At 38.3% G+C, this 25,035-nt stretch overlaps 1 protein-coding gene across 4 annotated transcripts in view; it reads left to right on the forward strand.

Annotated features, from left to right (window-relative positions):
- LOC132398481 (protein bicaudal D homolog 1-like) overlaps nucleotides 1-25,035 on the forward strand; it is a 241,590-nt gene that overhangs the window by 203,257 nt on the left and 13,298 nt on the right. For 2 of the 4 annotated variants that reach the window (XM_059977994.1, XM_059977995.1), the window contains 2 exons: nucleotides 44-195; nucleotides 10,631-17,218. In XM_059977994.1, coding sequence (XP_059833977.1) covers nucleotides 44-195; nucleotides 10,631-10,925 — 447 coding nt within the window. In that variant the 3' untranslated portion in view covers nucleotides 10,926-17,218. Of the gene's footprint in view, nucleotides 1-43; nucleotides 196-3,767; nucleotides 3,900-10,630; nucleotides 17,219-25,035 lie in introns of those variants that run through there. The other 2 variants (XM_059977993.1, XM_059977997.1) reach the window with 2 other exon arrangements.

A 25,035-nucleotide genomic window follows, 5' to 3' on the forward strand; every position in this document is an offset into this window, starting at 1 on the left:
CAAGGGTGGTCCTTAATCTAATCTTTTGCATTAATCCTTGCAGACAGCAGAGATTGCCCTGGCAAACCTGAAGAGTAAATATGAAAATGAGAAGACCATGGTGACCGAGACGATGATGAAACTGCGAAACGAACTCAAGGCCCTGAAGGAGGATGCAGCCACCTTCTCGTCCTTACGTGCCATGTTTGCCACCAGGTGTGAAGAGTTGAATTTCTTGGTTGTTAGAATTTATATACTTTAATAATTTTTCTGGAAGGTAGTGGATTCCAACATTTGTATTGAAGGGGACGTATTACTCTTTGTAATTAGGTAGTTGGATTCACATTTTACACTGGCAAATTAAAAAAAAATTAAAACTGCAGAGACTGAACATCTAAAATAAAATAATACTGGAAATACTCCATGGGTCATGCCACATCTGTGGGAAGAGAAATAGAGTTAATATTTCAGCTTGAAGACCTTTCATCAGAATTGCAAAAGCCACCCCAATAAGACTCTCGCACCCCATCCTTCCTGTAGCTTAAAGAGCTTCTTTTCTCTCTACCCAGTTCTGATAAGGGCCTTCAACTTGAAATTTTGACTCATTTTCTCATCCCATAGATGTAGCCTGACTTGCTAGGTATTTCCAGCATTTTCAGTTTCTATTTTATCCCAGTTTATGCAGGCTGGTCTTTCTTAAAGGGTATTTTATATACAACAGAACAAAAAAGATATCATGAGATGCTTATATAATGGAGGTGCTTATATTCAAACATCTGTCAGGCAAAGATAATGCAAAGGATAATAATTGATGGAAAATAATTTGGGTAAGTTCTCTATAGTTTGTCTCCTGGTGAAGCACCAAGATATATACATAAATGCCATCGCACTTTGCCGACTGGCAGATTAGCTTTAAATCTGATTAATCCTGATTAACAAATTCAGTGATCAATAATGACAATTAAAAATTATACTGCTTTCCCTCGGAGGCTATAATAATATTAAATTCAGCTCCTCTTTCTGTAATATATCTTAAGTGCCTTTGCCATTTTTTTCATTTTATTAACAAGTGTCTATTAAGTGCATAAAATTAACATGATAAAATCTCTTAATTTGAGTTTCTATCGTCAAAACTTAACTTTCTTTGTTGGGCGATTAGTGGTGGGAACGATAGTGGATGGGTTCCTGTTTTTATCTGTTTCGAATCAGGAGGAGAGCGTTCCCCATGTTTCTCATTCTGAATCACCATCCCAAAGAAAGCCACAGCTGTGAGCATGGGTCATTGTGAAGAGAGGGCAAAAGCATCATCCTACTCTGAAACCACCCCTGTAATCAAGCTGTTTGCTATCAAGGTTAAAACAGAAAGGGGCAATGTTCCAGTGGAAGTGTACTCCAGCAAGGAGTCACTGGATTCCAGAACAGGAAAGATGTAGGAAAAAAGAAACTCTTTTACAAGGAAAAGAAGCCCATTCAGGAAATGCTGGAAACACATTTGTTAAACATGGTAACACCATGGTACTGGGATATGCCTAACTAAGTAGAAAGTCGTGTATTTGTTCCTTTTTGAATCATGTGTTGATTCAGGTGTCAGTGTTTGGAAGTGAGTTAAATGTCAAGCGGGTAATTGCCATTAAGAGATGAGGGGAGGGCACAGCCAGGGGTGGTTAACTTATGGCACGCATGCAAGATGACACACACGGTATTTTTTTTTGGCCCACAGCATGCAGTGCCACCCCTTGATTCTTTAAACCCTACCCATAATCAAAAAGATACATAATGATTATCTTTACTGCCAAATGAAGCAGCAAGTGATTATTACTATCAGAGAGCAATGAGAACAGTTTGGCACCAGCTAGATGTTTGTGAGAACCTGTGATGTTGGATTATATCTTTTGAAATCCTCGCAGACCTAGTGTGCCCATCATTATTTAGATTGTAAATGGTTGGGTCAGTTGGCATTGGCTTTGCTCCGTTTATATATTTTTCTTCTGTCATTTGTGAGTGAACACTGGCTATTCAGTGATAATAGTGATAAATAGCATATGTAGTTTAGCACCTCCATGAATATTTATGAGAATTATTGTTTTCAGTAATGAACTGGGTGAAGCATAGTTATAGAATGTACGTACATAGCTCTCAAAACAAACAATTACAAACTGCATATAAAATGATTGTCATCTTTAGTGCAGCAACACAGCTCTTACTGGGAGTAAAGTGTTATCAATGTCCTTTCTTTGATCTTTTATAAATATGCTCCAAATCTCATAATTTAATGTCCGCATTAAATTATGTTATGCACTCAGTGGCCACTTTATTAGTTATCTCCTGTACGTAATAAAGAGGTCACTGAATGTACATTTGTGGTCTTCTGCTGCTGAGCAATAACCTCTTCAAGGGTCAATGTGCTATGCGTTCAAATATGTTCTTCTGCACACCACTGTTGTAATATGTAGTTATTTGAGTTACTGTTGCCTTCCTGTTAGCGTGAACCAAACTGGCCACTTTCCTCTGACCTCTCACCTCTCATTAACAAGGCATTTTTGCCCACAAAACTGCTGCTCACTGGATGCTTTTTGTTTTTCACACCATTCTTTGTAAACTCTAGACACTGTTGTCTGTGAAAGTCCCAGGGGATCAGCAGTTTCTGAGATATTCAAATCACTCCATCTGGCACCACAGTCACTTAGGTCACATTTCTTTCTCATTCTGATGTTTGGTCTGAACAGCTGTAGCTCTTGACCATGTCTGCATGCTTTTATGCACTGAGTTACTGACCCATGTTTGTCTCATTGGATATTAGCATTTAAGAGCCGGTGTACCTTATAAAGAGGCCACTGAGTCTATGTGAGGTGCAGTAACAATACTGTTTAGAAATAATGTTATTCTTCAATTGTCTTTTTAAAAGACTAATATTAATAATTTTGGAACAGGTTTTCTAAAATGCTTAATTTATTTCAATCTGTTTCTGTTATACTTTTATTAATAGTAAAACAATGAAAACATGTAAGTAAGCAACAGGATTTCCATAACTTCCATAATTATTGTTACTAATTTGTTAATAACTGATAACTCTGCTCAACATTACCATGGCAGGTGAAATAATTTTTTTTAAAAGAATATCACCAATTTGGGCCCACACTCTCAAAAAGTTTCACTACCTCGGCCACAACCATCAATGGCCGTGTGCGTACCAGCCGGCGGCTCATGAGCAGTTGGACAGAGTGGTTAGACTGCAGAATTCACTCATTTATCCAAACAATGAAATGTGCCTGATGACAAATAGAGAAGGCAAGATGAGCTTTATGGCATGCTGTACCAATGAGGCACACTGAAACATATTGTCATTGTGTTGATGTATGTATTTGCTGTGTAAAAATAAATTTGAAAAACAATTCCTACTCTTGCACTAATTGGGAGTTGAAATTCTTATCCCTTGACCATGAGTAAAATTTAAGGGACACAAGTGTTCATAAAAGTGGTGGTTTTGCAAACCTTTCTTCTCAGAACAAATTATCTAAAACATAAATGCAGACATAGGCCATTCATCCCTACCAGTTTGCCCTGCTCTTTATGTGTTTCACATGACAGAAATGGGACGGCAACAAGGTGCTGTGTAATTTTATTTACGATGTCAAGTGTATGCGACCAGTGATTCGCTGGTATATTGAAGAAAAGGTTTGCCAAACACTCACTCGTGAAGATGATAACTCATGGCAGGTGAAAAGTCAACAAGAAGTGACTTCACTGACAGCTTTGATGCTTGAAAATTACTTTCCCAACATTCTCAGGGAAAAGAGCTGGTGGGCGGAGCTTCTGAACAACGGGGCAGGTAGACGGATTGCAACAGGAACCCACTCCACTGAGTGCTTTCCCCTCATTTTAATCCCAGCTCAAGTGCTCAGTGTAACTTTATATCTGAGGTAAGATTTTCAAGGACTTTATCCTTGCACCTCCCTCCTCCCGTACTACAACAAACACCCCCTTCCTCCTCACTCCCTTTGGACATTCACGTTGACAGTATTTTCAGCATAAATAAACATTAATTCCCAATCACCTTTCAGTCTCTTACACCTTCCTCCAACTTTTCAAACATTTCACCCTAAACTTTAGGTGAAGCAAGAATGTGCGTCAGTGAGTACATCAATGCTTGAGAGAGTGAAATGATGTATTCGCTGGGAAAAACAAAAGCCACAGTTATAGAATCTCTTAGAGATTGAATGCAACGAATGATTGAGCACTGCTTATAATGAGCTGTCATAAAATATGCTCAACTTTTAGGACAAGGAACTTATAAAGGGGTCGGATCACGTGGGAACATTTAAAACATTGAAAACTTAATACTGTATAAATAATTAAATAAAAATTAAAATGATTAAAGCTTTAAGAACCAACTAATGCTAATTGAATACATTTAAATCAAAATCAGAAATAAAGGGAATTACTTTGTACGTGAACTTCTGTCCATAGCCATTTATTCTGTGAATGAGTTCATTGGACCTGTTCCATGTTAACAGTACAGAATGAGCAGTTAGAATACACAGCCTAAGGGCTGGGGAATCTCTGGAAATCTGCTCTCCCCCACAGGAGCCCATGAGGGGAAAAATCCCATAAATCCTATCAAGTCTGTAGGAGATGATATTTGCATAATTTTAGTATGTGCATGTTAGGAAGAATGTCCCAGTCTGTGCAGAGCAGATTCACAGGGCCGATTCCTAGGATAAGGCTTTGGTCATTTGAAAAGCAATTGAGGAATTTAGTAGACTGAGAAGGGATTTCATTAAGAATGGAATATTGAGAAGGATTAACAGAGTACAGGCTGGGTGGTTGTTTCCATATAGAGAGGTTTCTAGAAATATGGGACATTGTATTGGTATGAGGGATTGGCCATTTAGGCTGAGATGATGGCAAATTTCTTTAGAGTCAAGTATTGCCGATCTCCTTTGCTTTGTCACAGAGTACATTTTAAAACCCTGGTCAATAGATTTTTGGACATTAAGGAAATCTGGGGATTATGGTAAAAAGGCAAAAATGAAACAGGGTCAGCTATGATCTGACAAGAAGAAATGAAAAAAGGCTTTATTTTAAGGGATCTATGCCACACTCCTATGTTTTATATTCTTAGCACTGCTAGTTTAGTGAAGTATTACAAAAGTTTTCAAAGTATGTTAAAAGAAGGCTGACACCAAGGCCCATAAAGCTATACTGACTAATGAGAAAGAACTTGTTCAAAGAGGTAGGGTGGGCACTGAAGCAGGGAGTTTGGAGAGGCCTTGGCATCTCTAGCATGGCTATCGAGGTGGCATTTTGGTGCAGATGGCAGAACTGCTGCCAGAAACTGGGTTTGATTCTGTGTACAGATACTTATACACAGATGCAGATAGTTCTCCATGTATTGTCCCTGTGATGCAGGTTCCTCCAGGTGCTCTGGTTTCCTCCTGCGCCCAAAACTGTGCTAGTTGGTAGGGTAACTGGCCGCTATTATTAGGAGTGTAGGAGTAGAATCCTGGAGTGGGGAGAGTGAGTTAATTTGTTGACATACAGCGTGGAGTAGGCCTTCTGGGCCTTTGACCCATGCCGCCCAGCAATCCCCCAATTTAACCCTAGCCCAATTAAACTTACAATGGGCAAATAACCTACCAACTGGTACATCTTTAGAATGTGTGAGGAAACCAGAGGACCCGGAAGAAACCCATGTGGTCACAGGAGAACTTACAAACTCCTTACAGGCAGTGGCGGGAATTGAACCTGGGTCACTGGTGCTCTAAGGCACTGTGCTAACCACTACACTACTGTGCCACCCCAGTGGGCATGTGAGAAGAATAAAACATGGAACTAGAATAGAACTGGTGTAAATGGGTGACTGATGATCAGTGTGGGCTCAGTAGACTGAAGAGCCTGTTTCTGTGGTGGATATCTCTATGACTCTATAATTCTATCGACACTTGGTCAAGCTGTGGGACATGGAGGAGATCAATTCATATGGACACTGACAACTCAGAGGAAATTACAGAGGATTGAGGCCATGAAGGGATTTGAAAATATGGAGGACAATTTTAAAGACACGTCCTGGGCAATGGAGATCAGCAGGCATGCTGGGAAAGGAGGAAGGGGTCAGACTACAGCCAGCAGAGGCTGTAAGAAGGTAAGTTTAGGTAGGCTTGATCATTCAACTCAGGAGATCTTTGAGTTATCAAGATATCAAGCAGTTTATAAACTTGCAGAGTGGACTTCAGTGGAATATTATGAAACAAAATGTTACATACAATGTGGAATTAGTTATTTGAAAGAAATAGAGGAGCAGAGGGTCTGGAAGTACACTTACATGATCTGGCCTACCCTTTAAAAAGGCCATCTTTCACATCCTAGCTGGGATGAAAGGACAGCTTGCCCATTGATCAGCTCTTTCACTTTCTGTATGTAGCCTCCTTATCTCCCCAATGAACTCCTGTAGTCTATCAATACTTGCCTGGTGATTCCTTTTCTGCGTTCTACTCTGTGCTTTCTTATCCCTTTTCTTTATCACCATGAATCTTTGCCGACTGTTTGGACTTAGAGTTCTAGAAGTGTCACCAGCTTTGAGAAGACGCCAATAATGGTCGAAGGGGAAAACATAAGAATATAGGAAATAAAAGCAAGAATATGTCTTTTGGCCTTTAGGCCCACATTTCCATTCAATCATATCTGTGCTGATCTTTTCCCTTAGTCTACCTTTCTACACAAGTGTATTTCCATTGACTCTTAATACCTAAAAAAGATGCTTGAGTGTGTTTGTGTCTGTTGTGTGTATGTATCTGCTGGCTGGAGGAAGACATTGAGGCTGTTGAAAAGATAGATTTAAGCAAGGATAGAGCAAACTAAATTTCTTAGAAAAACTAGGGTTCATGAATGATTGCTGAGAAATATTTGGATTTTAAATTTATTAGCAAAAATGATAGCTTTCATTTATATACTGATACCTTTATACAGAAACACTTCTCAGGAAATGCAATCAGAAATAAATTATACCGATCTAATCAAGATGGTAATGAGAGGAGGGAGCAAAAGCTTTGCAAGAGTCGAGAGTGAAGAGTTCCACCCAAGGAATCCCAGAATTCTGTGCTGTTGTTGTCAAAGGCATGGCAATCAACAAGAGGCGCACAGTGGGGAGGGAGGTGGTTGGTGCAGGCTAGGATATCAGACGTTTGAATGAGCGAAGGTTGGCAGAAGGTGAAGGAAACAAAGTCATGCGTGAAGAGGTTTGCATGTAACTCCAAATTTGTAACTCCACAGCTCCTTCACCCTTTTTTGCCACTAATTTCTCACTGACCTTAAAGCTTCTTAAAGCTACAGACCATTCCTCATTTCTGCCAAGAATCTGTCATCCCATTGTACAAATCAGTTTGTTAATTTCAGCAGCTTCCACTGAAATGTTTTATCCTGTTTTCTTTCTCTACACAGTGCCTATGCACTACTGGCTTTTGAGGAAAATTCCATGTAACTCTGACTTTGTCTTTCATTGCTTATCTATTATTTATCATAAATTAATCAATATCTGTCAGCAGGTGAGTAACTTCATCAAATTTCCATAGTTTGTATTCCAGCTCAAGGGAATTTGTTTCCAAAGCTTTCTATGCCTTGCGGTTTGTTGGTCTATATTAAAATGGTACTTTTGGAAAATATCAGTCACAGTGGTGCTCAGCTAAAAGTTCATTGCAAATTCCTCCAATTGATTAGCATGTTGCACAGTTATACAAAATATGGAGCTACATGGCCTATCAGCTATATCAAGCCCAATCTGATGTCGGTCAGTGCTGAGTCAGTTAATCACAAGCAGGGACGCTGTAATTGTCTTGAATGCATTTGGCTAAAGAATGCAAAAAGCCCACTCTTGATCACTGTCTAGTGAAGTTAACTGGAAAGCATGGGCGTGGAATCATATCAGTTATCACAGTGAGGAGCTATAGTATCCTGCCATAAAACCATAAGGCATAGGAGCAAGCTATTCAGCCCATCAAGTCTGCTCCACCATTCAATCATGGCTCATATATGTTACCTCTCAACTCCATTCTCCTGCCTTCTTCCCGTAATCTTTGATGTCCTTACTCGTCACGAACCTATTAACCCCCATTTTAAATATACCCAATGACTTGGCCTCCATAAACATATGTAGCAATGAATTCCACAGCTTCACCATCCTCTGGCTAAAGACATTCCTCCTCTAAAGCGATGTCCTTCCATTCTGAGGCTGTGCACTTTGGTCTTTGACTCTCCCAGCATAAGAAACATCCTCTCTACATCCACTCTATCTAGGTCTTTCAATATTGGGTAGGTTTCAATAAGATCTCCTCTTAATCCTCTAAACTCCAGCAAATACAGGCCCAGACTCATCAATCACTCCCTATGCATTAACCCTTTAATTCCTGGGATCATTCTCATAAACTTCCCTTGGACCCTTTCCAATGCCAGCACATCCTTTTTTAGATATTGGGCCCAAAACTGCTTTCGATACTCCAAAATGTGGTCAAACCAATGCCTTATAAAGCCTCAATATTGCATCCTTGCTTTTATATCCAAGTCCTCTTGAAACTAATGCAAACATTGCATTTGCTTTCCTTACTCTTGACTCAACCTGTAAGTTAACCTTTGAGGAATCCCTCACTACCAAATTCCTTTGAACCTCCAATTTTTGAATTAACTCCCCATTTAGAAAATACACTATGCTTCTTTTCCTTCTATCAAAGATCACAACTATACACTTTCCTACACAGTATTCCAACTGCCACTTCTTGGCCCATTCTCCTAATCTGTCAAACCCCTTCTACTGACTCTCTGCTTCCTCAGCATTGCCTACCTCTTCACCTATCATATTGTCCACAAACACGGCCATCAATTTTGTCATCGAGACCATTGTGTAAAGTGTAAAGAAGCGGTCCTAACACTAATCCCTGCAGCCAACAAGAAAAGGCCTCCTTTATTCCTACTCTTTGCTTCCTGCTAGCCAGTCAATCTTCTGTCCATGCTAGTATTTTTCCTGGAACACCATGGGTTCCTATTTTGTTTAGCAGCCTCACGTACAATACCTTTAAAAGGCCTTCTGAGAATCCAAAGAAGCAATATATTCTGACCATTTTGTCTATCCTGTCTGTCATTTCCTCATTAAGGAAAACATGCTGACTTTGACCTATTTTATCATGTGCAACCAGGTATCCCAAACCTTCATCCTTCATAACCAACATTTTGAAGTCCAGCGAAAAGGCTTATAATTTCCTCCCATTTGTCTCCCTCCCTTCATAAAGAGTGGTGTGACATTTACGATTTTCCAGTCCTCTGGAATCACTACAGAATCTAGTGATCCTTGAAAGATTGCCACCCTAAACCTCCACAATCTCTTCAGCTACCTCTTTCAGAGTTCTGGGGTGCAGTCCATTTGCTCCATGTGACTTATCTACCTTCAGACCTTTCAACTTCCCAAGCACGTTCTCCTTAAATATAGCAGCCATACTCACTTCTGTCCCCGAAATTCTCAAAATTTCTGGTATGCTACTGGTGTCTTCCACAGTAAGGACTATTGCAAAATACTTAAACAGTCTGTCCACCACTACTACTACTTCAACATATGTTATTACCCCCATTACTACTTCAACATTATGTTGTTAAACTTGCATAAAATGAATGAAGTTATGGCAGGCTAAACAAAGGGAAAGGATATTTTAAGACAGCTGGCTCACCTCCTGATATCTAAAATCTTTTCAGCAGCCACAAAACCCAGAGTGTGTTGGAATATTCTTCACATGCATGGATGAATGTTGTTCCTGCATCAGTCAGGAAGATGAACACCATCAAGAACAAAATACCCCATTTATTTGCATCTATTAGGTATTCACTCACTTTACCATGTTGCATTGAGGTTGGACTTTGTACTTTCTAGAAGATGCACTGTAGAATCTTGCCCAGGCCTCTTCAATCCAAACCCATCACCTCCCCTGCTCAGACTTTAACAGCAGACACTAGGAACCATCTTGTTCCTTCATTGTTACTTTGTTTAAAACCCTTGAAAGTGCTTACCGAACAGCAACATTTACTGACTTCAGCAGTTTAGGGAATTACTTCATCCCAGGGGCAACAAAAATGCTTTAAGTATGCACTACTCAGAGAGGAAGAACAAAAAGTAAAAATTAGAGCAGCAGTGGTATTACTATTTTTCAAAAATGGCATTTTAAAGGAGTACCAGCTTCATTAAAAGTCTCTGCTAAAGATTCCTCCACCTCTTTTATAGGCACGTGAAGCAATGACACAAATTTCATTTCTGCATCACTTGTGCATGGCACCATCATGGTAAATTATCATTAACACCTTATATGTTTTTTTCTGCTCAGGAACTCTTTTGTCAGGTCGATAAGTATGACTAGTAAAGACTTATCTGAATTTCAATGATGAAATAAAAAGAAACAGCAGCAAGTCTGGCCCGGGTTCCATCGAGCAATAAGAATTTATTATTCCTAATACTTACCTCTGGAGTTCCTTCTCTGTGATGCTTGATAAAAAATTAATGATCTTCCTCACTGAGCCTTTTGTAAGAAAAGTTAGATTTGCAAAGCTTACAGACAAGTATAAACGGTTGACGACAAAACGGGTGCTGGTGTCTGACCGCTTGGTGTCCTCAAACCCTTAGGTGTGACGAATACGTGACGCAGCTGGACGACATGCAGCGGCAGCTGGCAGCGGCCGAGGATGAGAAGAAGACGCTGAACTCGCTGCTGCGTATGGCGATCCAGCAGAAGCTGGCCCTCACGCAGCGCCTCGAGGACCTGGAGTTCGACCACGAGCAGTCTCGGCGCAGCAAGAGCAAAGTGGGGAGAAGCAAAGTTGGCAGTCCTAAAGTAAGTGTGGAAGCAGAGGCAGGCAGCATCCCTTTCCCAGCTGCCGTTGACATTCTGACTCTGATTGCTCAGAAGTCAGAGCAATAAGCGTGCGTCAGGCAGTCAACAGTGGTGCTTTAAGGATGGGACATTGCAGTGGCATTGGTAGGACTAAAAGCCAGTGTAAAAGAGAGTTGATCACATGCGTCAGAGATGAAATCTGCAGCAACATTCCTCATTGAGAGCGAATAATTGTTCCTGTTTTTAATTTTTCATAACCTGACATTTGTGCTTTTGTTTTATATTAGTATGTGATTTTAATTGACCTTTCAGGAGAGTGGCTTTTTTCCTAACCCTGATAGCCCTTGCAGTTTTCAAGTATTTATATTAAACACTGGCAGAGAGCAACTGTGTAGTTGCAATGTCTGATACGATGCCTGTCTCTGAAGACCCCTACTCTTTCAAACTAACCTCACCCAAAGGAAGAGCTTTACTCTCATGCAGTGCTCAGATATCAGAATCAGATTTATTATCACTGTCTTATATGACTTGAATACTTTTTGATAGTGAACAGAAAGCATTGGTAGATATCTGCTGACTTTAACAAATCCCCACTTCTGACCTCTTCTCGTTCTGAGGGTGAGGAAGTGGGTAAAAAGGGGGTCTGTTGTCACCTCTGCACCGAAGTACCATTAACATTCATCTATACTGTTGCTTTTTATCCAGCCCTTGAAATATATTCATCCATGACTAATCCAATTAACTGGGAAGGAAACATGGTCTAGGCTGTAGATTTCGCTGTGGCTTTTGTGCATGATGAGGTATGAAAAGTAGTCCTGGTTAAGATTCCAGTTAATAATGTTAGCCAGTCTGACTAGATAAGATCAACGTTTTCAGACAGAGTCCAGGGAACAACCTTGCCCTGGTTTGAAAATGATCAACTTTAAGTATTAAATATCCTTTAGGATCCATTAGGTCATAAATTATGATTTATGAAGTGTGGCTGTAGGTTGAGGTGTAATACTATAAATTCCACGAGAGAGCTCTGAAAATACCAAAAGCCATTAGTGGTCCCAGAGTGGGTTATCAATCTCTCATTAGCAAGTGAAGAAACTGTAGCCCTCAATATGGTATGTAGTACATCTGATTTTATGTCAAAAACATTTATTGTACACAATCTTAACATTTAAGTTTATTTGTATTTGAATTCAGTCTTTTTATGCTGAAACTGTTTGCTATCAACAAGATGATAAGAATATGGTAATTTTAGATGGAGTTACATCAGGAAATTAGTGGTGCTCGAAACAAGGGTAGTACAATAATGAATGTGATTTTTCTGTATTGAATCCAATATACAGTAATAGAACATAGAACATTACAGCACAGTTGGCCCTGATGTTGTGCTGACCTTTAGCCTACTCTAAGATCAATCTCCTTCCATTTTCCTATCATCCATGTGCTTACCTAAGAATTTCTTATATGTCTCTAATATTGGAGGAAGACTGTGCAGAGCATTCAAGATAGCTTGCTAGATGCCACATACAGAAATCAACTCGGTAAGATCCAGTATTGTGCAGTGAGTCAGGACTAATTAATTACTTTGCAGTAAGTGAGGATCCAGAGTCAAAGGCTCAGAATAAGGGATCAGCCGTTCAAAATCAGAGCTGAGATTTTGTTTTGTTACAAATCTTTACAACCCTCTGCCCCAAGGACTATTGATTTTTAAATGCTGAATATTAAAGGCAAGCTTGATTGATTTTGTATGTGAAGAGGGTCAAGGGATATGGAGGTGATGCAGTTAGTTAGAACTGAATAGAAAGGAAGCCATGATCATCTCGTAAGGCAGAACAAGTTTGAAGCACTAAATGGCCCACATTGCTGTTAAATTCATTTAACAAAAACAGCCAGAAAATTTGGCTGATACCTATTTCTTATGATACTTTAAATTTATTCTGAAATAAAGTATTTATTGTTTTGTGAATAACATAAGAAACAGGAGGAAGAACAGGCTATCTATCGATATCTAACGATTTTTCACCTCAGCTCCATGGAAAACGTCCTCACAGCATCTACCCTGGCGGGACCCCTTCGAACGTTACATATTTAAATGAGGTCATTCTCATTCATTGATCTTCTAATAAGAATTGGTCCAGTCTGCCCATATCTTTCCTCATATATCGATGCATTCGTGTCATCAATTTAGGTGATGAACCTCTGTCACATTACCTTGAAAGCAAAAATATCGTATTAAGTAGGAGATCAAAATGGAGCATAGCTCTCTACAGATGCAGCAAGACTTCCTTTTTTTTTGTATTCATTTACCTTTCTTTTTACCTGTTCTGAGTATTGACTGGTCTCCTTGAACATTATGATGTCACGCCCTTTAAATATTAGTTTTCTTCTCTATTCTTCCTGCTAATTTTCCTCATTAAACCCCACCCATTGACCAATCACCCAATTTATCCCTATTCCCCTTGCAGCCTCTTACAGCATTTGCTTGTGATAAATTATAGCACTCAAACCTTTCTTCCCCAAACATTCTTCTGTGATGCTTATAAACAGCTGGCACTAGAGGGCACTTGAAGCACTTTAATGGCATCATGGTGTGGACAGCAAGGTTGTGCAATACTTCATTTCTTCACTCAGTGAATCTTTGTTTCAAATCTTCATTCAAACAGTAATTTAATATTAAATCTTTCATAAAATATCCTTAAAAGACCATGACTGTTTTAGAGTCATTTACTTCCAGATACGAAGATCACAAGGGAGAAGTAATCTTTTGGGAGACTAATCTTTGAGAAATAATTTGTTTTAAAGCCACGTTTCAGAAACCAACCACGCCAACAGTCAGTGGGACAGGACTGCTAAATATTCCAATATTTACCAATCTGGTAAATAGCCTTTCATAGACATGGTTTGCAGCATTATTCATTTTATGATTGTGGATTATAGTTCTATGGTACATGGAATAATAATTTCAGAATTAACAAATTTGAATATCCATTTAATTATATTAAAGTACAGTTGAGCCCTAATTTATGTGGTCTCATAAATTAGGATCTAGAAAAACAGCATGGTAATTGAAACAGCATAACTTGAAGCATTAATTCCACTGAAAATATGACCAGGGACCTGATATTAAGACTTAATAACTTTATGTCATACTAAAAGGATTGAAAGACAAAAAATAATGGAATAAATATCATTAAACTTCACTTGCTAACTCCAACAATGAAATTATATATTAATTTCATATGAAGAGATAGACTGCAGCTTGAAGTATAATTCTGAATTCTTGGTCGGTTTCTTGTGGAGTCCTTATAACACAAAAGGTTTGATCTGTGCCCCTTTTAAAGCGGAAGCTATTTTCCGTGATGTGGCCTGATCCTCAACCTTTGTTTGAGTGCTGAGTCACCGAGGAATCTTGCAGACACTACAGTAGTGATTGTTGGTTTAGCGGACTCTGAATGCAGCAGGCTGCTCATTTTCCTCAATTGGCTGGAATAGACTATCTCTCCATCCTCAATGTCTTCAAGTGCCTATTCTCCCAGCTGTCTGACTGGCCTGACAAGTTGTTTGATGGGAAAAATCCAAAGTATACCAAAGACTAAAGAGTTCTGAGGAATTCTAGTCACCAACACTTTCAAACTCATGAGTTGCCATATTTACATTATCTCTAGGTTTTGCTCACTTTTAATGACACACACATCTTTTAATGGTACACACAGTCAGAGTCATTTAAATTGTATTAGTGAAAAGTCAATATTACACTATTGCCTTGTAATTCATCAGGGATTTCTAATTTCTGGGCCACGGTAATAGAGTTCAAGCACTCCTGGCACAACGACAAACTCTTTCAATGCCATTTTCACAAGCATGGAATGTGAAGCTGAAAGACAACTGAATGGGATTCTGGCTGAACTATGTACAGTATAAACATGAAACAACAAATCAGTTTGAAACGTTATACAGAATGTTTATATCTGAATTTTCTGTTACTCAGAACCATTTAACTAGGGTCCAGCTCAACTTGTTTCACACTTACATTGGTTGACCTTACCTTTTTGATACCTCATAAACAAAATGGATGTAAATGAGGTTTTTTGAATCCTATTTCATACAAAATATTTAATCACTATTGTTGACAGATTTTACTGCATAAATATTTAACTCTTGACAAAATAATTTTAAAAGATCTTTTTCCATATTTAAAGAATTATTTCAATAACTTTTTATTGGTTTAAGATCAAGGTGCTCAATGAATATATGTGTGATGTGGCCTTCAATTGGTGTACCATCTTCATTTCATATTTCCATAAACATTTTAGTGAGAGCTGGTATGGTAAGCATTACTGCTTCTGTAAATTAATTCCTAAAATAGTTTATTGTATGCATAAGATTGTCTGTCAGGGAGTGTTTAGGGAATAGAAGAATCAGGAAGTAAATTAAATACCCAATCTTTGTGATGATTGGCTTTGTTTATTTGCAATAGAAATGTTCTCCTAGCTGTGCAATTCTGGATACTCAGAGTTTGCTGAATTACATTAAATGAGCTACAGTTTCTTCTTAGGAAAATGCATGTCATAGCGATCTCATGGCATGTTGGTCTACAGATATAGGAGGTTTCTGCACCGCTATGTAACTTCTTGCTTTTTATCATTGATGCAGTTTTCTCAAATGTAACTTTGGAGTTTCAAAAAGATACTGATTACATGCGTGTCATGTTAATGTTGATCTGTCTCTGTGGGAACCATTTATTGGGGTAGATCTTAAGATTGTATGAATGTGAGGAGATAGCTGATTTTACAGTGCTCTTCAATTTGTAATTGAAGTCAATGGAACTAAATCTCAGGGGGTATGAAAACAGATTTATATATTGCACATTTTTCACAAGTCAAGATCTACCCCATTACCCTGAAGAGTAAATGTTTAAGCATTGAATACAACTAAGTGGTGTTAGTGTTGAAGATAATATTGGATATGGGATGGTTGAGATGAAAAGGGCTGTCAGGGTCAAGGGGTGTGGGTGGTGTTATATCAGCAGTGATTCTCCACCCACCGACAGGAAACTATCTTTCCTACACTACAGAGATAGGAGTTTCAGATTGAGGGGAATTGATGCATCTAATGGACCGCACCATGAAATGTTTAGGTTTTATATTGATGGAAGTCTTTAGTAAAGCTATTCAGTATATACTGTGGGCTACATTAGAGTGTATATACATTTCATTAAAGTGTGTGCTTTTTCAAGATAATATGTGGAAATCAAACTGAATAGCATTCTTTTTATATAGCAAGAACCATTTTCATTTTTATGAGCAGTATTAGCCAAGTAAGTCACATTAAGATTGCATTATAGTTCAAAGAGAATAAGGTAAATTTATGCAATGAAATATAAATATAATTTAAACTTTTTCTTTAATTATATCGGAATTCTCTCTCATGCCCCACGCAGCCGAATAACCATCCATTAAATTAAGTGCAAGGTGGTCCAAGGTGAATATAATTACAGACTGTACCAGACTAACAGTGGGCATGGAGAAATTCCATGCCTTTTTGCCACAGTTACATCCCTTACAGGAATATGGGGATACAGAGATAATTTGAAGAATGGTTTTGAAGTAGAAGATCTGGCATGATTTAGCTGAATGGGAAGCAACCTCAAAGGGTTAAATGGCTATTCCTGCTGATGCTTCTTACATTCAAAATGCTTGTTTCCCTCATTCTCAAAGAGAATATTTTACTCCTTCATAGGAAGATTACCTTGTGTGTATAAACTTACAAAAGTTTTTAGAGTTGAATCTATTGATTACCAGTATGGTGATCTCATCCTTTAAATTATGAGCTGCCTTCCAGTACTTCTTCATAAGAAACTTGATTATTTTCCATTTTCTTAAAGAAATCTTGTTTCATTAAAGTGTGCGCAATTTCAAGATAAAAGGAGTTCGTCCAAAGAGCCTCCACTGATGAGTATGTGTCCTTAAAGTATTTTATCTAATTCACTGCATAAACCATGCACTATTTTTAATATGGCTTAATTGGGACACATAGTTTCCAACCTTTCAATCGCCCGAGGAAAAATAATCCATATGTTTTCAAAAATGTTTAAACTGTTGAAATTTTGAATTGAAAATCGTTGAGAATTCCTGAGACTGTGGGCATCAGATGTATTCAAGATCAAGTACAGCCCTTTTCCTCTGTCCAGTAATTAGAAATATAAAGGTAGATACAAGGAGAAATAAATATGTGGAATGATTAAGTATTACGTAATGATATAGCAATTCAAACTGCTGTTCTATTATGCTTAAACAGAACTGATTCAGCACTTGTATGCTGTTATGTCCCGCTTCACCGAGATCCAATATTTTGTCGAACCCCTTAACCGGTATTCCATATGTATTGAACCCTTGTGTTGAATGCTCTTGAAATAAATCAAATCAGCAGTTTTATTTTGGTTTTGTTTCATTATTTTTGCTGTATCCAACTTTCTTCTGCTTTGTTTTTTTATGTGCTCATTTTACTTCTGAGGGTTTTGGTGACTAACACTTCCACCACGTTGCTCCTCAAATGGGACTTGCATGAAACAGGTCGCTCATCTCTGCCAGCTGAATCAAATATAGCCTTACTTTTGTAGCAAATTGAGCAGATAATACATTTGATCTTTGCATCCTTCTACAAGTATATAACAAATATATAAATATTCAGGCTTCTGTTCCACCTTCCCAATGGTAGCAATGAGAAGAGGGCATAACTTGGGTGGTGGGGATCCTTAATGATGGACGCTGCCTTCCCAAGGCAGAACTCCTTGAAGATGTCTTGGGTAATACAGAGGTTGGTACCCATGATGGAGCTAATTAATTTTACAAGTTTCTGCAACTTATTTCAATCTTGTGCAGTAACCACCCCCGCCCCCACAGCATTACCAGATAGTGATGCAGCCAGTCAGAAGGCTCTTCATTGTACATTTGCAGAAGTTCTTGAGTGTTCTAGTTGACAAACCAAATCTCCTCAAACTCCTAATTAAATATAGCCACTGTCTTGCCTTCTTTATAGCTGCATCAATATGTTGCATCCAGGATAGGTTCTCAGAGATAATGACACAAAGGAACCTGAAATTGCTCACTCTGTCTACTTCTGATCCCTCTGAGGATTGGTTTGTGCTCCCTCATCTTACCCTTCCTGAAATCCACAATCAGCTCTTTGGTCTTGCTGATATTGAGTGCAAGATTGTTGCTGCAACACCACTCAGCTAACTGGTATATCTCGCTCCTGTACAAGATCAAAGTCTTCTGTAATTATTTACACTGCAGGAGATTGTGCAGTTGATGCTGGTCACATGGCTTGTTTTTAGCATCCTCCATCATCCATTCTAACCCAGAAGGTCACCTTCAGAGATGGAATCAAAGCAAATTTCCTCTTCTAATCTGATTCAAATGTCTCAAAATATTAATATTTAAATATATTTTCCAAATATTCTGTAAAGGATATTTAAATGTTCTTTAAATGTGTTGGTCCACAATCAGTTTGGGAGAAGGATGCATTGAAATAAAATGTAATTGTGCCAAAATAAAATCATAAGTGCTGGATATCCTCAGGCAGCGGGTCAGACAGCATCTGTGGGAATGTTAATGTTTCATGTTTGGAAATTCTACAATGTCCTGGATTGAAATTGTTAACTTTCACTTTCCACACATGCTGCCTGATCTGCTGCATGTTTCAGTATTTTGTTATTGTTTCAAGATTCCAGTATTTAAAGTTTTTTTCAATTTGTTATATTTTATTATATTTATGAAAAAACTTAAAGGCTTGCCTCTAAAACCCTGTGCAAACTGAAATCATTTTGACACTTTACTGCAATGTGCTATACATTTGCAAGCCAATTTAACTCATAGGTTAGAGCAGTGCACCTAATCATGTTAACAACTTTCTAAAATTGCTCTTTGCAAGGGGCAAGTGAGTGGGATTGATGAAAAGCGTGTGGGTAAAATGGTGTATGTGTTCATGATGTGTGTGTGTGCAGCAGAGCCTGGTCACCAATCACCTTGGACCCCCTTGCCATTGGGCTGGGACCTCTCGCTGCCAAGTTGTCGTGAGAGACAATGTGCAAAAGCCACTGCAGGTGAAATGTCCTGACGCAGCCTGTGCTGGTCAGAACTGCCCAACTTTGATCCTGAGGGACTGCCTACGAAGTAATTCTCAACTTGCCCTTAAGCAAATTTGTGAGGATTTTTTAAAACTTACCGGTATATTGGCAGTGAAAAAAAGTTGGCTTTCTCCGTCATGAATACTTCAATAAATGCTCCTTCAATACATTAGTCCTGGGAATAAGATTAAGATAGCAAATTCACAATCTGCTTTTTCTCACAGATATTCTTTTATTAGTGAAACATATTCAACAATTCAGGTGATATTGTCCGGTGTGAATTCCTTCACAACAGGGGCACTGCACGCATTTTTAAACCCTGGTGAGAAGTGACTGCTGTTTTGTGGGTAATTTCTACTAATGCAGGCCTTGAATTGTTATCATGGCAGAAACGTGTGCCACCATGTGCCAGGTAACACTGATGGTTTGTCTTAAAGCACCACTGTCTGATCTTCAAACATGGTTATCTTGTTATACAGTGCTGACTTTCATCCAAAAGAACTTTATGGACTGTTAAATCACTCTATACATGAGCATTGTAAGCTTTATAGATACAATTCCCGAAAGCGAGAAATATCGAAACAGCTCTATTTATTGGCTAAGATTTGTATGCAGAGTTCTGGAAAAGAAATATAAATGTTGATGAATAATAGTCTGGTTAATCTGACAGCATTCTCCTAGCTGACTGAAATTTTACTCAAGTAGTCCAAAAACGAAGCCTTTCAGAATATATTATTAACACAACTGAAATTCATGATAATAACATGGTATCACTCTAATAAATCTCTAGTTTAAAACCTCACACCTTAAAAAAGGAATATAATAACATTAGACTGACAGCTACAAAGAGTTCTATTTTCTAATAGCACTGTTGCCCATGTGGTAGCATTCATTGGCTTAACAAGAACTAATGATGATTCTTACCAATTAAAGTGCATTTGAAGGACAGAATCCTTTTTATTATGTTGCGGATAGAGTCTCAGGAGTACCTTAAGTAATGTTTCTGTCATCTACACATCTCAGCTTCAACTCTTCAGCTGATGTACTGTGCATACAAATCAGCAACACTCAGTACAGTGTTTCTTTGGTGCAAATTAACTTTGAACTGTTGTATATCCTTTTTGTAAATTAAACTGAAAATAGCAGGTGTTTAAACATATATGTTAAATGTTGTTCTGTGTATCATGTTAATGAAATCTTATATCATTAGACATCAATGTTTGTTGTTTTTTTGTTAACATTTTGCTAATTACTAACATCATTTGTCAAACATTTCCAGAGAGATTTAGTGAGGATTAACTTTTTGCTTTTCATAAATGTATTAATGATAATTAAATACTAAGATCTATTAAATACTAAGGTTAAAGATGCTTTGTATCAAAGGTTTGTGCCAATTTATACAGGGCTGTGTGAGACCTAGGATTTGACACAGTGCTGCCAGATCTAGACCTACTTAAAATCACTTGCCAATTAGGCCTTCCTCATTCTTGTGATGCCTGATTAATTCAGAAAACTTGCTTTTGACGTGTATTTATCTGAAAGTTGAACACCTGGTTCCTGATAAGTTTATATATATAGTTGGGACTTGGTGTTATACTTACAAGATTTGTTCTGTAAATTGTGAATTCAGTTACGTAATTGTTAAAACGAGCACCCTGCCTCAGTTTTTTTCCGTTCACTGACTATTATTTGAGAGGGCAAGTGATACATAATGGTTACTTTTTTGATAGTGGGAGACAGTGCACAGTAAGCTGATGTCATAACTGAATCACTCCAGTTGCAGTTCCAGACTTAATAGTATTGAATCAAACCAGACTAAATACATTTGACTGAGAGTTTTGAATCTTTGTCCATGATCTTCACGAGTCGATGATTTGTCAATATTACATTATAGAGTCATGCATTAACAGAAATTATAAGCAAAAAATCTTAATGACTTTTACAGTAAATTACTGTTGATCTATTGATTAACAATCACATGTCACTTTAACCCTTTCAGGTATTTCTTCAAAAGATAGTTTGAAAAGAGTTTGACAGGTCTTGCTTTTCAACAATTTCAATTCTGTTATATGATTTACAGCTTCTCAGGCTTCCAGTAGAGTTAAAAGGTTGAAATTTAAATCAAAATACTGCAAAAAAATTGAACTGACCAAAATGGATATCAGCATGGCTGTCATGACACAAATCCACAGGTAACAGAATGTTATAAAAGGAGCTATTTTATAACATTCATTTAAAGAATAGCAAGAACTTAAAAAAAGGTTATCCGGATTATCCATATGCTCCTTCAAGATATATCAGTTTGCTTGTATTTCTGGACAACCACACATTTTTCAAACTACTACTTATAAATGCCCTAAATAAACTTTACCCTATCTACAGAACTTTTCTCACCAGCTAACAAACACTGGGCTTCCTCCAACCTTTGCTGACTATAGATGCAGCCCAGTAATTCTCCAAAACCGGAGCTTCACAACAAGTTTTCTGAGCCTCTCATGGGCCATAATTTCTGATTCTAATGGTCCCCACCAATCTTTTTTCTTAGTTTCCTTTTTCTCCTAGACTTTCTCTGTTTTGTAGTCTACTTTAATCTCTCTCCTTCTGGTAACTCTCACTCTGGCTGTTTAACAGCTATGACATTCTTGCCTCCTGTTGCCATCTGCCACGTGACTCAGTATTAGATAGTTGGGCCTTGAGACAATTCTTTCCTCTTCCATGGCTGCCACCTGCACTTACTGCTTCTCACTGCTACAGAGCATTTCTCTTCTTTCTACTGTGAATCTCATTGCATTTCAAACACAGAATCCTCTAGAGTGGGCATTCCTGTGCAGTGATTTGCTGCAGATGAATCCTACTTGGATAACTTGCCAGAAATGGGAAACAATAAGAAGGAAAAGGAACAGGCCTAGAAATGCCTTTTTACAAGTCACTCTCAGCCTCCCAGCCTCAGGAACCTGCTGCTGATCTCTGATCTCACACTTAACGGCTCACTGCCACAGCTGCAACTTACCCAGGCACCATACGCAAGGAAAAAGGACCTCATCTGCACTTCTTTTAGTGGAGAGAAACAGGCAGAACACAAGAACTTGCTAGAATTTCTGCCTTTCCCAAAGTGCAGACATTTGTGTAATTTTACTCACGTGGGGCTTTACTGTTCACAGAAACTTCCTGGTAAACTCCTGCTTGGAGTGACTGCTGTGGAGGATCTCTATGTAAAAAGCACGTGGAATCAGCAGGTACTTCCACAGCCTGCCCCAGTTTCATTGATTCACCCCCCCACCCTCCAGAACACTTGCTTGACCCCTACTATCAGTTCAACATCCACATGTGAGGTAGAAACATCCCAGTGTAGATGAAGAAATGCTGCCTACATTGCAGTGTGTCTCGTGAGAAATACTGGCAGCAGATGTCATGGCCATGAAGCCAAATGCTGGCATTTTCACAGTTTGCGGTAAATGAGTAGAATGGACTGCATTGTAACTGACACTGTCAACCAGTCAGTGTTTCACACAAACCTTTTGTCTCAGTCCTGTTCTGTAACCGTGTTCAAAGATTGCAAAACAATATCTAGGCTCACGTTTCTTTGAAAGGGTGTAGGATAGTGGAGAAGATTAGCTTTATTTGTCACATATATGTCAAAACATTGAAACATACAGTGAAATGCATCATTTGTATCAAATCAAATTAACAAGGGTTATGTTGGGCAGTTCAGACATGCCGTCATGCTTCCCACACCAACACAGTTTACGAATGCTAACCCATGCGACTTAGGAACATGGGAGGAGACAGGAGTACTCGGAGGAAACTCACAGGAGAATGTACAGTCTCCTCGTAGGCAGTGGTGGGAATGAACCCCAACTGGTGATCGCTGGTGCTGTGAAGTAATGCACTAACAGCTATGCAAATAGCAAGAGGGTAGGGGAGGGAAACTTTTAGTAAGTGGCAATTCATTGTGATCTGGCCTACACTGCATTAATAATTTCCAAAAGATGTTGGTTTTAAAGCTGAAATGAAAAGAATTGTAGAATTATAGAAAATGAAAATGGATGAGGACAAATGTACAGCTCATACTTAATGATATTAGTAACAGATCTCTTCTAATAAATTTTATTAAATGGCAAGTACCCTGCCCTGCTGGCAAAAGTGCACATCTTACTGGCTTTGTATGGCATCCAACCTGGAGATGTCCAATGGCGTCCACTTGCCTCCTGCCAATGATGCTGGATCTCTTGTCATCCCTGCATACTTATACGTATCAATCTCTATCTTTTTCCATCTGCTTTCTCTGTAAATTTCTCTCTGCCTATGTATTTGTTTCCTAAACGTGCCCTACTTTGGACCACAGATACATCGGCCTGGGAAGAGCAACATGTAACAGCACAGGAGGTTGCTCTCTGCCTCCAAAATTCATTCCATTAACTTCACTTGAACATATTTCTTAGACAGAGTTAAACACACTGACACATCTGTATAATGCTATGGAAGGAGGGTGAATTTCTGGTTAAAGATGGTCTAAGTATTCTGCCATTGCAAGTGTCGACCATTTCATTGACAATCTCCTTGAGTGGAACTAGGAGATAGAACATAGAACAGTACACTCTGCAAGATTGTGGAGAACCACTGGAATCTATGAGAAGTCCACTGGAATCTATGAGAAGTCCAACCCACTACCTTTAGCTAGAGAATTCATGAAGGGAGAAGGGAGCCATGGTTCCAAGGCACATGCAGAAGATGGAATTCACAGCTGAGAGTGGGTCTGGGTTAAAACATGCTGAGAGTGAGCAGGAAGTATTCTGCTTTTTTTTATTTTTAATGATTTTTTTAGTGACAGTGATGTTACATTAAAAAAATTATAATGTTATTTGCTTGTGAAGGGAGAATTTTCACTATATTATAAACCAATAATAGAGTTCTTTGGTTTGTTTTATATTTTGTCTTGTGTATCTGTAGTTATTGGAACACAGTTATGTTGATCGACTGAACTCAAGAGTGTAGTCATTAATAAATTAATTGGTAATTAAATGAACAAAACTAAAGCTTGAAAAATGCATCTCGTTTCAGTTATTTTCACAAAGCCATGTAAATCGGTATCATCTAGAACAGAGGTTCCAGTGATATGCACTAAAACCTTGTCTAACCCTAAACATCCGTGCTCGTTTTGATATAAGGCAGTTTGGAAGACAATCCAGGAATGTTCCACCAAGCTGTAAAATCTCCACCTGTGATCAAAGTAAAGTGTTTGGAACGCAAGGAAACACAAATCTTCTCAGTGATATGCTTTTTAAAGACTAGTTTGGAGACATTGTATTGTTAGCAGTGACTCTGATACACATCCTTGCCACAACGAGAAAAGCAATGTAAAATGTTTGCTTTGAAATGAACACAAGATCCCGTTGTAGTAAATTAAAAACTTATATTGGGGAACATGAGGTTTTATTTGATGTTTTCCTATCATGGGATGATTTGATAGTAACCTAGATTTTCGAATGAGCTCAAGCCCAAAAATCCAGATTTTACATCCAAGATGTCTAAAGATCTTTCCTTGTGAAAGAGGAATCTCTTCATTATTACTAGTTAATAGTTTCTATCTATTTAGAAAACAAACTTGTAATAGCTTCTGTAATAGACATGCAAGGTCAACAGCAAGGCAAAGGGATCTCAACTTAAAGCTTTATGCTCAGAAAACTCCCAGAAGGAGAATGAGTTCTGATTGTACAGGAGAATTTGCAGGAACTGGTACTTGTGTTTTCATACAATTCTTTGCTGCTTTAAAATTATTTGGAGAGTATTTTATTGACTAGTTCAACACTTCCAGTAGAATGGCTATCACTATATGGATGTTAACTTTTTTTTTGTTGTTAGTACAGTTTCATTAGACCTTCATTATGAATGAAGGGGTGGAATTTTGTTTCTTGGGAAGAAACTATTCTTGACATTTGGAAATGCGGATATAATAAGTATGAATTAAATAAACTTTTGACAAATAAGTTTAGAATTTAATTTTAGCTTTGAACTACTGCTGATGAACTATTAAGCCTCTGGACAGTGGAAAAAAAACAAAGTGTTCTCAAAAAC

Source organism: Hypanus sabinus, chromosome 8, assembly GCF_030144855.1.
Source record: "Hypanus sabinus isolate sHypSab1 chromosome 8, sHypSab1.hap1, whole genome shotgun sequence".
NCBI classification, from domain to species: Eukaryota; Metazoa; Chordata; class Chondrichthyes; order Myliobatiformes; family Dasyatidae; genus Hypanus; species Hypanus sabinus.